The sequence below is a fragment of the Lithobates pipiens genome, unplaced genomic scaffold (genome assembly GCF_037356315.1).
Source record: "Lithobates pipiens isolate NorthernLeopardFrog02 unplaced genomic scaffold, aLitPip1_a1.2 Scaffold_18, whole genome shotgun sequence".
NCBI lineage: Eukaryota > Metazoa > Chordata > Amphibia > Anura > Ranidae > Lithobates > Lithobates pipiens.
This window is the reverse complement of record NW_027507758.1, coordinates 470,716,971-470,732,472: the sequence shown is the minus strand read 5'-3', so window position 1 is coordinate 470,732,472 and position 15,502 is coordinate 470,716,971. Positions and strand designations below refer to the sequence as shown.

The 15,502-nt window shown below is 46.6% G+C and overlaps 1 protein-coding gene across 3 annotated transcripts in view; it reads right to left on the bottom strand.

Annotated features, from left to right (window-relative positions):
- Positions 1–872: 872 nt before the first annotated feature.
- Positions 873–15,502, bottom strand: part of LOC143988614 (diacylglycerol O-acyltransferase 2-like) — a 77,064-nt gene continuing 62,434 nt past the window's right edge. For all 3 annotated transcript variants that reach the window (XM_077488309.1, XM_077488308.1, XM_077488307.1), the window contains 2 exons: positions 9,126–9,328; positions 873–1,460 (listed from right to left, as the gene is read on the bottom strand). In XM_077488309.1, the coding sequence (XP_077344435.1) occupies positions 1,306–1,460; positions 9,126–9,328 (358 nt within the window). In that variant the 3' untranslated portion in view covers positions 873–1,305. The remainder of the gene's footprint in view (positions 1,461–9,125; positions 9,329–15,502) is intronic.

Here is a 15,502-nt window from a genome sequence, read left to right as displayed (position 1 = left end):
AGGAACCTTTACTTGCCTGCACCTGATGGAACACCTTTGGGATGAATTAGAGTGGAGACTTCTCGTGCACATCAGTGACTGATCTCATAAAATTTGCTTCTGGAAGAATGGTCAAACATTCCCAAACCTTGTGGCCAGCCTTCCCAGAAGAGTTGAAGCGGTTGTAGCTGCAAAGGGTGGGCCAACTCAATATTGAACCTTACAGACTAACACTGAGATGCCATTAAAGTTCATGTGTGTAAAGGCAGGCGTCCCAAAACGTTTATATACACACACACACACACACACAAAATATCACAATAGTCCCATATATAAAAGGAAGGAAACGCATATCAAAATAGCCCCATAGTCCCCATAAATGTAATGGGCTGCTGGAACTATGGGGGAATGTAGTACCTACGTAAAGCATCTATTAAGCAAAGTACTATATGGCACTACAAGTCTCAGAAGTGGTGGTATGCTGCAAAAGGAGGAAAAAGAAGCATCCTGGACAGGAGTTGCCATCTTTCACCTCTGTCAGAGTGGGATAGTACTGCTGCACCAAGGCTGTAGTAGGAAGATTTTTTTGGCTTTTACACTCACTGAGACAACAGCAACCGCAAAAAAAGTGATGCCCATCTTCTCCATTTCCTTGGGTCCCTCCGATGACACAGTGGCCTCTAGGCAAGTTATGTCAGATGTGGTATTGCTGGAAGGGTCATTGTCACCCAAAATCAGGGGACCCATACATCAGTTGCTCCTACGGGGTAAACACTATACTTTAATAACAACTTTAGCCTTCTTTTGGGAAAAGGTAATTATGTAGGTTTAGCTCTGCTCAAGTAAAGTTCAGAGAGGGAAAAAAAAAACAAAAACAAACACCACCACACAGATTAATTTTTAGGATTATGCTGATACAGTTTATTGTAAAACATTCAATTTAACTTCTGCTTACAGAACACGAAGTCCGGCTTGTTCAGTAAAGGCAAGTGCAGTAACAAAGCCGAACCACCAATTCAAATTTCATGGATTTGACCAAAATAAATCAGAAAGCTACTGGTTGCTACTGCCCATCAGACATTATCTTTGCTCTTTCCACTGCTTTCGTATAAAAGCTCAAATAAGCTGGCAGTTGATCTGGGACTCTGAAATACTGGACTCTCTCAGTAGGAAGACTTGAGATATGGTCATCATTTTATCATTTGTATTACCAAGTCCATTTGGGGCATGTGGATCCCTCTCAATCAAATTCTGTTCCGTTTGTGTGTCGGTCTGATGCCATCAAGAAAAATTTATTTGGTCCAGTAGTTCTATTACACATAGTTTTCATGTCAGCAACAGAGAATCAGTCTGCTGTAGACCAAAGCGCTCTTTGTGTGCATTAAACAGCTCCTGCAGACCGTCTATATAGAGAGTATGATACGCATCCACTTGCTGCTCTGAAGGATTCTTCGTCCTGGGCACAGGGATGGGTTTACCAACTGGAACACAAATTAAAAGTGCAGTTTAGGACAATCAATCTAACCAGCAGACGTGTCAGCTATTAGTGAGGTTTTACCCAAGGGACACACCTTGTGATACACCCAGGTTCAGTTTACAAGCCACGTGTATGGAAAAATAATGAACATATACAGTTTACATGTGACAATGATAGAAGTTGATTGTTTAAATAATCCATTTAATGAGTATGTATACCCAGAAATGAAAATTAAATTGCGCATGCACTGGCAAACTTGCAGAGTAATTGAGGCCAAGTGACAGCATCTTTGAAAAGGGACCCACTGATGCCTTGCCAGAGTTCCACCTCTCGTTCCTCCATGGCAGCAAGCAACATCCCACATTACTTTCATGGGGGAGCATGTCACTCCCTCTCGTGTGGCAGTGCTTGAGTCTAGCAATCACTTGCTGGGCCTGAGCATTGTTACATGACAGAGGAAGGTGATGTCCCATGCCAGTCCACATTGGGAATTTAGAGATGGGAAGGATTGCTGGCAAGGGAAGCATCAATGGTTGTGTGTATATCCTTTGCAGGACAATGCCACGTGCAACTTTAAAAAAGGGGCAGCCACCGCAGTAATACTGTGGCAGGTTGGCTCCCCTGGGCAAATTGCCGTCATGGTACGTCGGCCGCTTTAGGAGCACTAGGGCTAAGATAGAGAATAGAGAAGCAATCCGTGTATACTCCAGGCAGTCCTATCCCCCCCCCCACTTAGAAAACATGAGGGAACACATTTAACCCCTTGATTGCCCTGTTATCCCCTTCCCTGCCAGTGACATTTATACAGTAATCAGTGGCTATTTATAGCTCTGATCTCTGTATAAATGTCAATGGTCCCAAAAGTGTCCGAGCTGTCTGCTGCAATGTCTCAGTCCTGCTAAAAATCACTGATCAATGCCATATTTGAAAACCATTTACCACCACAATTATGTGCCACTTTGTATTGGTCTATCACATAAAATACATTTACGCTTTTGGTTGCAACATGACAAAAATGTGGAAAGAAAAAAAAAAAAAAAAAAAAAAAAAAAAGGAGTCGAGTACTTTTTCAAGGCACAGTAGGTCAACTCTACCTGCAAAGAACTGAAAATTGTGAATGATAACACACACACAGCAAAACCAGCTGACGCAGGAGCTAATCAACACACCTGAAAAAGTAAGTTGGCCCAATTCAAATACTTACTGTAATTTTCCTTTCCTGACAAGCTCCATGGCAGCACAGCTGGGTGAGGCCCCGCCCACCCCCAGACTTAACTATACATTTTTCACTCACCTCAGCGGTCTGTAACTCATACTACTTAACTGGGCGGGCACTGTGCTGCCATGGAGCTTGAAAATATTATGGTATTTGAAGTCAATTTTCAGTTTTCCTGACAGCTCCATGTCAGCACAGCTGGGAATTAACTAGCCACACATGGAAGGGCAATGCTTGAAAATTCTCTCTTCAATTTACACTGGAGGCAAAAGCCAGAACAATCCTGCCAAACGAGACTGTAGTCAGAGCTGCTGGCTCCAAGCAATAGTGTGCCATAAAGGCATGTATGACGTCCATGTGGCTGCCTTGCAAATCATCTCCAAGGACACGTGTCCCACCGCTGTCCAGGAGGTAGAGACTCCCCTGGTGGAATGTGCTGCGACACCCTCAGACACAGGAAAATCCTTCAGCCTGTAGGCCAGCAATATTGTCTTGACTAGCAAGAGGCGATCACCCTACCAGAAGCCCTCAGGCCCTTCCGAGCACCATTTGGGATGACGAAGAGATGGCCAAACTTAGAAAGTTGGACTATCACATCCACATAGGCTTTCAGGAAAGACCCCACAGAGTGGATTTGGATTCTGAAAGTTCTCTGCAAGAAACATTGGGAGCCTGATTTCTTGTGTCATATGAAAACTAGGAGGCTACCTTTGGGGCAAAACCCAGCATTGACCTGATCATCTCTATCCGGGAAGAAAGGAACCCCCAGGACACCCTTTTGGCTGAAGTTATTGCCACGAGAAAGGAGGTCTTCAATGAGAGGTTCCATAGTAAGACAGGAGAAACAAAGGTGTCCGATAAAAGAGGGAAAAAAAATAAAAAAAAAAAATAAAATAATCGGAGATTAAAGGCAAGCCCCGCTTTGGAAATCTTAGAGACCTTGGTGGTCTTAGGCGGATGGCCGCTCTGAAGAATGAGAGCACCAACTTATACACAGCCCACTGGGAAACAGTGAAAGCTGAGACAGCAGACATGTGGGCCTTCAAAGTACTTATGCAGAGCCCTAGTTCCAATCCCGCCTGGAGAAATTACAGTATGTGGCAGACCCTTGGCAAATATGGCAGAAAGTCATGTCTGTATGCAAATTACAAACACTTGTTCCAAATTCCGGTATAGGCATTGTTGGTACTGTTTCATTAGGGTACTCGAGACTCTGGCTGAGCAACCCAGAATTAGCAGCCTTCGCCTTTCAAGACTAGGCCATCAATTTCAGGCTCTCTGGGGCCAGGTGGCAGATTGGCCCCTGCATCAGCAGGTCCGACGTTACTGGTAGAGGGCATGGTTCTTTGATGCTCAATGGAGAGGGGCAGAGGATTTGGCTAGTATGGTACTAGCACCAGAATGGACACCTGCCACAACCTGCGCAAAAAAGGAGGATCACCGGGATGGGAGAGAAGGCATATGCCGTTTTGAAATTCCATTCCGCTGTTAAAGCAGACACCCCCCATCACTCGTGGGTAACTGGACTTGACCAAGAACCGTGGTAGTTTGGTATTGGTCAGAGGCAAACAGATCCACCTCTGGAAGAAAGGCCCATGCCCCCAGGCTCCGAAAGATTTGTGGTGACAGGGCCCACTCGTTGTCCAAGTCTGCTCTGGAAAGGTAGTCTGCTTGAGTGTTCAGATGACCAGGCACATATACTGCTGTTAGCAGATGCAGGTTGGCTTGAGCCCAATCCATGATTGGGGTCACCTCTCTCAGGAGAGCACTGCTGAGAGTGCCTCCCTGCCTGTGGATGTAAGCCACTGTCGTCACATTGTCTAGCTTCAATAGGATGGGCCTGGAATGCTGCCCTCAACGCCAGTATATTGGAAAACTACATTGGCAGCCTGAAAAGTCCAATTACCTTGGGTATACGGCTCCCCAGCCTGTTCTGTTAGCATCGGACTGGACTATTTGCCACCTTGTTGTGAATAATGAGTGCTGAAGATTCTGATGCCTCGACCAGTCCAAGTTGACCGTCATCTGGGCTGTGATCTGGATTTTACAACCAAGATTTCCCAATCTCCATTGATCTAGGAGACCCATTTGGAAGAGGTGCAAATTCCATTGAGCCCGTTTGACCATCGGAGTGGTTGAGATCATTATACAGAGAAGTCGCATGCAGTCCATTGTTGGCAGGTGTGCCTTCTTGCGAGCTTCCGACAGTCTTCAGGATACAGGACATCTTGTCTCTTGGTAATGCCACTGATGCCATCAGAGTATCTATGTTTGCACCCAAGTACACCAGAGATTGAGTCAGCACAAGGTGACTTTTCTTGATTGATCAGCCAACCAAAGCTCTCCAACGTCAACAAGGTTGTCTTCCAGTGTGTCAAGAGGGTGTCCTTATCTTGGCTTAGAAGTAAAGTGTCATCCAAATAGTGGTGTATTACAGATTCCCTGCAATCATAGGTGTGCCACCAAGATCTTCGTGAATACCCGAGGAGATGCGGTCAGCCCAAAGGGCAGGCATACAAATTGTTAGTGAAGTTGTCCTGCTGCGAACCGAAGAACCCGCTGGTAAAAAACGGGGCCACGGGTATGTGGAAGTAGGCATCCCTGAGGTCCACTGACAATAGCCAGTCTCCCAGATGAAGGACCTTCAGGATTGTTTGGAGCGACTCCATCCTTCTTGATGGACCTTTTGAGGTCCCTACCTTTTTCTGAACCAAGAACAGAGGCGAGTAGGCCCTGGAAAAATGCTCCCGTTCAGGAACTGTGACTATGGCTTCTTGCTGCAGGAGGGTCCATTTCCCAAAGACATCCTGGTTTCCCCTTTTCTGGGAGGCATCTTTGTTGAGACAAACGGAACCTGAATAACCTGGCAAGTGTGTAGTAAATCCCGATTTCCCACCAGTTGCCCTTGCGATGGCCATGTCTAAATTTATTCCCAAACAGGTAGTGACCCTCGAATGGTATCCTGCACCATCCCTGCTAGGACAGCCACACAGGGCCTCAGCCACAGGGCTCTTCTGGCAGTTACTGCCTTTAGCATAACTTTTGCCAGAATCTTGATCAGGTCAATGGATACTTTGGCCATAAATAAAGCTGTTAGCTTCAAATTTGCTAACAAGGCTAGGACCTCAGCTTTGCCCAGGTCATTCACCACCACCCCCCTCGGCTTCATGCATCCAGACCTCTATGGCCTTGAAATGGCGGCCATCGACGGCCTACATGCTCCGTCAGCCAGTGTGTAGATCTTTTTAAGGTCTACATCTACCCTCCTAACCAGTATGTCCCTGCAGGATACTGCATCATCCAGTGGCAGGGTTATGTGTCTGGCAAGGCACATGAGTGCCACGTCCACTAGAGGAGGCTCCTCCAGAACCTTCACCTTCTCAGTTTTAAAAAAGATACAGCTTTGCGAGCCGATTCTTGAATATCATCTTTTTATCTAAATGCTTCCACTCATCATAGATTACTTGCTGGATCTCATCCATGAAGGGAAAGTTCACTGCCTCACTCTTCACGTTTGCAAAATACTTCCTTCGTTTCTTCTGCGGTTCTTCTGACGCATCTTCCCACAGCAGGGCCTGCCTACTCTCTTTCACAAAAGGTTGAACTAAGGCAGAATCTAATCCATCATACTGGGTTTCCTCTTCAGCAGTAGATGCATCTGAAGCCAACGGTGCTTGTGCCTCTGGGCATTTGAGGTGACGGAGCGAGAGGTAGAAGAAACTGGAGCAGTTGAAGCCCCCCCCATCTGCGTTGCAAATGACTTGAGCGTTTCCTCAAACGCCTGTTTCATGAATGATACCAGCTCCTTCTTATCAGGTTCCTGGCTCTTTGAAGCAATCCACACAAGCCAACTTACCCACCATCGCCTTTTTTTAGGGTAAGCCCAGCAACCTCCAGGCTTGGGCTGTTCATGATTGTGGTGACGCGACAGAGAACGCCGACACCTTGAGGGGAGAGCAGGAACGAGAAGCCTCTCTTCTTCCATGGGAGCGTTGCTCTTCCTGTGAGGATGAATGCCTCCCATTCCTTCCCGAGCCATCTTCTGATCGCCAAGAAGAGTCATGACCAAGACCTGAGGAGTTGGAGCAGCACAGATAGGTGAATAACAGATGTTTCTTTAGGTAGAAGCACCTTTTAAAACTGGCTCCCTTAAGGCTTGCTCTGCCCCCCTTTCCTCCCCCCCATTGGCCAGGCAGCTCTGCACATGCCCATAGTGGTGCCCAGTGCACACTGGCCCAGTGCGGCTCACCAATAACAGGCACCGTGATCTGCTGCTCTAAGGAGAGGGACACAGCACACTGCTCAGCCCCCCCCCCCCCCCAAGCTGACTGTTTAACCATTTCAGCCCCCGAAGATTTTACCCCCTTCCCGACCAGAGCATTTTCTGCAATTCGGCACTGCGTCGCTTTTGCTGACAATTGCGTGGTCATGCGATATTTTACCACAAAAAGATTGATGTCCCTTCCCCCCCCCCCCCCCCAAATAGAGCTTTTTGGTGGTATTTGATCACCTCTGCGGTTTTTATTTTTTGTGCTATAAAACAAAAAAGGCCGTCAATTTATAAAAAAAAATAAAAAAATAAAAAAAAACACCACACAGCGATCAGAGCTACTAATAGCCATCGATTACTGTATAAATGATATGGGAAGGGGTTAAACACTAGGGGGCGATCAAGGGGTTAAGTGTGTCCTAGGCAGGTGTTCTAACTGTAAGGGGGAGGAAGATGGGCTCACTACATGATGACAGATCACTGCCAACGATGGCAGGGGGCAGTGGCTCTCATGTTGGTAGGCAGAACAGGGAAATGCCTTGTTTACATAGGCATCTCCCCATTCTGTCTCTCCTCACCGAAATTGCGGGGTGCTGGCGAACAGAGTTCCCGGAACACAGAGGTACGTTCCCACAGCTGGTGTGAGCCCGATAGGTGGCAAATTCAAAGGGATGTACAGGTGCGCCCATTTGCCTGTGCCATTCTGCCAATGTACATCTGTGTGTGGCAGTCAGCAAGCGGTTAAGACAGCATGCAGCCGCCCCGAGGATTAGCAGCAGGGCTTCCTGACAAGGTTGCTATTTGCAGCTTAGGAAGCAGGGACCACGACTAGCAGCAGACAAATCCAGACGGACAGCCAGCACTTTATACCGACTAAGAGGGGAGACACCATTAGTCCTGACCTAGGAGGAAGAAAAAGGAACGCTGAGGCGAGTGAAAAATGTATAGTTAAGTCCTGATTACGTAGGGAGTGGGCAGGGCCTCACCCAGCTGTGCTGACATGAAGCCGTCAGGAAAGTGATATTGATGTTACAGGTAGAGTCATTTTGACCAAGTCACCTGCTAGCATTCTAGAATACCTGAGAAACCAAGTAGCTAGAACATACTAGTAGAGCTGCACGATTCTGGGAAAAATGAATCACGATTCTTTTGCTTAGAATGAAGATCACGATTCTCAAAAAAACTGTTTTTATTTGAAAAATGTACAATCTGAGAACATTAGGTTATCTGAGCTTTGTTAGTTTAATGTTGTCCATTGATGTTTGCAGATATAGTAATGAATTTGCCTCGGTACAGAATAGATCTGCACATTTTATCCAAACACTCATTTGTTTGGCAGCGCCGTGGCATGGTTATACTGGCTGCTGATTTATGCAGGACCAGACGTCAGTCTATTTTTGAAAAACACTTCCACTTTCCTAAATGTGTCTGTCGGAGGGTTTTTATTTAATCCGTGTGTAAATATGTCCTGATGACTCAATGGCGCTGCAAACCCTCTGGAGCCTTGTCCTATCTAGGTTACTTTCACAGGAATACTTAATGTGATCTTCCCTATCTTATTACTGCTACTGTGTATAGCAGTGCGCACTCACACTGCTGTTTCCCGGCCACTGTACCCGCCCACAACCAGGCAGCGGCACGCCACATCGCACGCTCCAATGACTGACGTCAGTTCCGGTGGCTGACGTCAGTTCCGATATCCGCCATTTGCGTTCCATGCTAGTTATGTGGAACTGGTGGCGCTAAAAGAAACCCACCCAGAACTTGGATCGTGTGGGAGGGTGAATCGAGATTAATCGCGCACCTCTACTTACTACCATTGCTTGACATTTTGGTGTTATTACTCATTGAAATATTTCTACTCCATAATACACATTAACCCTCCCCTCATAATAGTCAAGCTGTTCAGACCTGGTAACTCAGGCATAGAAATCATACAACTGATATTTAGAAACACAGTGAACCATTAGTTGGTTTAACTTTACAACATCTAACAAGATCTGAAACAGTTTTTGATACATCAACTCAAAAAAAAAAAAAAAAAAAAAAAAAAAGCTTATAAGACATTCACACATTTTACAGTATATAGACATCCTGTAACAAATGCATAACACCTGGTTTAAAATAAAATATAAAAACAGCAAGTCTGTAGCTGAGAAATTCATATGTTAAGCAGCACTGACCGACTGTGTTGATGGCTTTTCGTAGTGGCATTATTCCTTTGGATGAACTGGAAAAGATTCCTTGCCCAAAGAAAACACAGGGAGCAAAACCAATCCATTGCTGGAATAATTCCTGGAGGCTCTTTTTCCAGCTGCCAGGCTTAAAGTGATGCTGCAAAAAAACGTCATTCTCCCCAAAGGAATACACAGGAACCAAGAAGGCACTGTAAAGCAACATATTGTGTTACAATAATAGCAAGCAACTTTCAATTTGAAATATTACCTGCAATAGCTTAGCTTCTGCCTGCCTATGTCCATTAGCTTATTACAATCAGATAAGAGATTATTTCTGATTAATTATTATAGGCTATTGCACTTTGCACCCATTTATTAAATAGGACTACTTTATGTTTTTTACTCGATGTGGACTGAAAACCTTCTGGTTTTTATTGCTCTCTGTGTTCCAAATAGGGGACTTTCTCCACTTCCTCTCTGTGAGGGAGTGTCACTGGGACAGAGAAGAGGGCAAACTGTCTAATGGAGCCAAAGAAAGCCCAAAGAGGTTGCAAATTATTTTCTTTATACTAAAAAAAACGATTTTATGCTCACAACTTACAAAAACCGAGGCACTTAGCATCCTAAAGGACAGCAAAACATTATATGTGCAGTATGACAATAAATAAATAAATTGGGTGCCTTCCCACTGGGCTTGTTGTGAATTGCCAAGCTTTAACTTTATTACAATTTTTGTTCTCTGCAACTGGACTCTAAGTGTTAACTGCCATTGCACCAGGCTGCACCTCCCTACAGGCTCACTTCTCAACCAACATGCTGACATAACCTCCAGAACACTGAGCATGTGCATTCATAGAAATCTCACTCCCATCCTACTTTCCTCACCCTTCTACTTCAGGGTATATTTCACCCAAGCTTGGCTCTCTGCTATCCAAAATTCACCCCCACACCCAGCACCTCTTTTCCTCTGACAACAGCCGCAATACAACACACCGATTTCTTTACTAGTGATGGCCGAACGGTTCGCCCGGCGGTCGTTTCGCGGCGAATTTCCGACTTTCGCCGTCCGCGGGTTCGAACGCCTTTTTCCGTCGTTCGCCCCGGCGGACTTACGTGTTTAATGTATACAAGAACTTTAACCTTTCGTGACACGTTTATCATGTGTTACAGGACAACCAATTGAGACATGACAGCTCATGGACACTTGGACATTCCCCCTAACCTATAAATACACCCGATCCGGTGGCCATTTTACATTCTTTCTTCTGTCACTGTAGGGAAAGGATCCTGTGTGGAGTAGGGACAGAGAAAACGCTAGCTATTTGGTACACAAAAGTTCTTTTCAGGACTGGTATAGGTGTTAGGTCAGCAGCCTGAGTTTCTTTTGTCAGTTTAGATAAAGGGACAGAGCGCTGTATGCTGCTATTTTAGGGACAGCTCAGCCAGATTAGTCTTTCTTCATCATCATCATCATCATCATCATTAGCTGTTACTATCAGGTCCACAAAAGAGCTGTTCCAGCTAATCGTTCCAGCCTACTCTTTTTTGCCAATTTGTATAGGGACAGGCAGGAAGCAGTGTTGTCAGGCAGTGAGGATAATTTTAAAGACTTGCTGTTACTATTAGTTCCACAAAGGTTCTTTTCAGGACTGGTATCAGTGGTACGGTAATAGGCTTGTACACGTATAATATTCTTTCTTCCAAATATAGAAAGAATATTATACTTGACTGCTGCCCTTCTGCTGCAGTCTGCTAATCATTCACAACTCACTTGTTCCACAAAAGTTCTTATAAGGACTGGTAACTTGGTCTGTCTAGGGTGCTACGGTACATAGGCTTGGGTGCGGTACAGTCTGCTGTTCTGTAAGGACCGCTATCGGTCCACAATAGATAGGGTTGCCGTGCACTACTGCTGACCGCTGCCCTATACTGCAGCAGTCCTTCAGCGGTATAGGGACTGACGCACAGTCTGCTAAACACTAATACACAACCTGCTTGGTCCACAAAAGTTCTTATAAGGACTGGTAACTTGGTATAGGGTGCTACGGTACATAGGCCTGAGTGCGTTACAGTCTGCTGTTCTGTAAGGACCGCTATCGGTCCACAATACATAGGGTTGCCGTGCACTACTGCTGACCGCTGCCCTATACTGCAGCAGTCCTTCATTGGTATAGGGACTGACGTACAGTCTGCTAATCACTAACACACAACCTGCTTGGTCCACAAAAGTTCTTATAAGGACTGGTAACTTGGTATAGGGTGCTACGGTACATAGGCCTGAGTGCGTTACAGTCTGCTGTTCTGTAAGGACCGCTATCGGTCCACAATACATAGGGTTGCCGTGCACTACTGCTGACCGCTGCCCTATACTGCAGCAGTCCTTCAGCGGTATAGGGACTGACGCACAGTCTGCTAAACACTAACACACAACCTGCTTGGTCCACAAAAGTTCTTATAAGGACTGGTAACTTGGTATAGGGTGCTACGGTACATAGGCCTGAGTGCGTTACAGTCTGCTGTTCTGTAAGGACCGCTATCGGTCCACAATACATAGGGTTGCCGTGCACTACTGCTGACCGCTGCCCTATACTGCAGCAGTCCTTCATTGGTATAGGGACTGACGTACAGTCTGCTAATCACTAACACACAACCTGCTTGGTCCACAAAAGTTCTTATAAGGACTGGTAACTTGGTATAGGGTGCTACGGTACATAGGCCTGAGTGCGTTACAGTCTGCTGTTCTGTAAGGACCGCTATCGGTCCACAATACATAGGGTTGCCGTGCACTACTGCTGACCGCTGCCCTATACTGCAGCAGTCCTTCATTGGTATAGGGACTGACGTACAGTCTGCTAATCACTAACACACAACCTGCTTGGTCCACAAAAGTTCTTATAAGGACTGGTAACTTGGTATAGGGTGCTACGGTACATAGGCCTGAGTGCGTTACAGTCTGCTGTTCTGTAAGGACCGCTATCGGTCCACAATACATAGGGTTGCCGTGCACTACTGCTGACCGCTGCCCTATACTGCAGCAGTCCTTCAGCGGTATAGGGACTGACGCACAGTCTGCTAAACACTAACACACAACCTGCTTGGTCCACAAAAGTTCTTATAAGGACTGGTAACTTGGTATAGGGTGCTACGGTACATAGGCCTGAGTGCGTTACAGTCTGCTGTTCTGTAAGGACCGCTATCGGTCCACAATACATAGGGTTGCCGTGCACTACTGCTGACCGCTGCCCTATACTGCAGCAGTCCTTCATTGGTATAGGGACTGACGTACAGTCTGCTAATCACTAACACACAACCTGCTTGGTCCACAAAAGTTCTTATAAGGACTGGTAACTTGGTATAGGGTGCTACGGTACATAGGCCTGAGTGCGTTACAGTCTGCTGTTCTGTAAGGACCGCTATCGGTCCACAATACATAGGGTTGCCGTGCACTACTGCTGACCGCTGCCCTATACTGCAGCAGTCCTTCATTGGTATAGGGACTGACGTACAGTCTGCTAATCACTAACACACAACCTGCTTGGTCCACAAAAGTTCTTATAAGGACTGGTAACTTGGTATAGGGTGCTACGGTACATAGGCCTGAGTGCGTTACAGTCTGCTGTTCTGTAAGGACCGCTATCGGTCCACAATACATAGGGTTGCCGTGCACTACTGCTGACCGCTGCCCTATACTGCAGCAGTCCTTCAGCGGTATAGGGACTGACGCACAGTCTGCTAAACACTAACACACAACCTGCTTGGTCCACAAAAGTTCTTATAAGGACTGGTAACTTGGTATAGGGTGCTACGGTACATAGGCCTGAGTGCGTTACAGTCTGCTGTTCTGTAAGGACCGCTATCGGTCCACAATACATAGGGTTGCCGTGCACTACTGCTGACCGCTGCCCTATACTGCAGCAGTCCTTCATTGGTATAGGGACTGACGTACAGTCTGCTAATCACTAACACACAACCTGCTTGGTCCACAAAAGTTCTTATAAGGACTGGTAACTTGGTATAGGGTGCTACGGTACATAGGCCTGAGTGCAGTACAGTCTGCTGTTCTGTAAGGACCGCTATCGGTCCACAATACATAGGGTTGCCGTGCACTACTGCTGACCGCTGCCCTATACTGCAGCAGTCCTTCATTGGTATAGGGACTGACGTACAGTCTGCTAATCACTAACACACAACCTGCTTGGTCCACAAAAGTTCTTATAAGGACTGGTAACTTGGTATAGGGTGCTACGGTACATAGGCCTGAGTGCGTTACAGTCTGCTGTTCTGTAAGGACCGCTATCGGTCCACAATACATAGGGTTGCCGTGCACTACTGCTGACCGCTGCCCTATACTGCAGCAGTCCTTCATTGGTATAGGGACTGACGTACAGTCTGCTAATCACTAACACACAACCTGCTTGGTCCACAAAAGTTCTTATAAGGACTGGTAACTTGGTATAGGGTGCTACGGTACATAGGCCTGAGTGCGTTACAGTCTGCTGTTCTGTAAGGACCGCTATCGGTCCACAATACATAGGGTTGCCGTGCACTACTGCTGACCGCTGCCCTATACTGCAGCAGTCCTTCAGCGGTATAGGGACTGACGCACAGTCTGCTAAACACTAACACACAACCTGCTTGGTCCACAAAAGTTCTTATAAGGACTGGTAACTTGGTATAGGGTGCTACGGTACATAGGCCTGAGTGCAGTACAGTCTGCTGTTCTGTAAGGACCGCTATCGGTCCACAATACATAGGGTTGCCGTGCACTACTGCTGACCGCTGCCCTATACTGCAGCAGTCCTTCATTGGTATAGGGACTGACGTACAGTCTGCTAATCACTAACACACAACCTGCTTGGTCCACAAAAGTTCTTATAAGGACTGGTAACTTGGTATAGGGTGCTACGGTACATAGGCCTGAGTGCGTTACAGTCTGCTGTTCTGTAAGGACCGCTATCGGTCCACAATACATAGGGTTGCCGTGCACTACTGCTGACCGCTGCCCTATACTGCAGCAGTCCTTCATTGGTATAGGGACTGACGTACAGTCTGCTAATCACTAACACACAACCTGCTTGGTCCACAAAAGTTCTTATAAGGACTGGTAACTTGGTATAGGGTGCTACGGTACATAGGCCTGAGTGCGTTACAGTCTGCTGTTCTGTAAGGACCGCTATCGGTCCACAATACATAGGGTTGCCGTGCACTACTGCTGACCGCTGCCCTATACTGCAGCAGTCCTTCATTGGTATAGGGACTGACGTACAGTCTGCTAATCACTAACACACAACCTGCTTGGTCCACAAAAGTTCTTATAAGGACTGGTAACTTGGTATAGGGTGCTACGGTACATAGGCCTGAGTGCGTTACAGTCTGCTGTTCTGTAAGGACCGCTATCGGTCCACAATACATAGGGTTGCCGTGCACTACTGCTGACCGCTGCCCTATACTGCAGCAGTCCTTCATTGGTATAGGGACTGACGTACAGTCTGCTAATCACTAACACACAACCTGCTTGGTCCACAAAAGTTCTTATAAGGACTGGTAACTTGGTATAGGGTGCTACGGTACATAGGCCTGAGTGCGTTACAGTCTGCTGTTCTGTAAGGACCGCTATCGGTCCACAATACATAGGGTTGCCGTGCACTACTGCTGACCGCTGCCCTATACTGCAGCAGTCCTTCATTGGTATAGGGACTGACGTACAGTCTGCTAATCACTAACACACAACCTGCTTGGTCCACAAAAGTTCTTATAAGGACTGGTAACTTGGTATAGGGTGCTACGGTACATAGGCCTGAGTGCGTTACAGTCTGCTGTTCTGTAAGGACCGCTATCGGTCCACAATACATAGGGTTGCCGTGCACTACTGCTGACCGCTGCCCTATACTGCAGCAGTCCTTCATTGGTATAGGGACTGACGTACAGTCTGCTAATCACTAACACACAACCTGCTTGGTCCACAAAAGTTCTTATAAGGACTGGTAACTTGGTATAGGGTGCTACGGTACATAGGCCTGAGTGCAGTACAGTCTGCTGTTCTGTAAGGACCGCTATCGGTCCACAATACATAGGGTTGCCGTGCACTACTGCTGACCGCTGCCCTATACTGCAGCAGTCCTTCATTGGTATAGGGACTGACGTACAGTCTGCTAATCACTAACACACAACCTGCTTGGTCCACAAAAGTTTTTATAAGGACTGGTAACTTGGTATAGGGTGCTACGGTACATAGGCCTGAGTGCAGTACAGTCTGCTGTTCTGTAAGGACCGCTATCGGTCCACAATACATAGGGTTGACGTGCACTACTGCTGACCGCTGCCCTATACTGCAGCAGTCCTTCAGCGGTATAGGGACTAAGAGTTTTGTCACAGGGTGATTT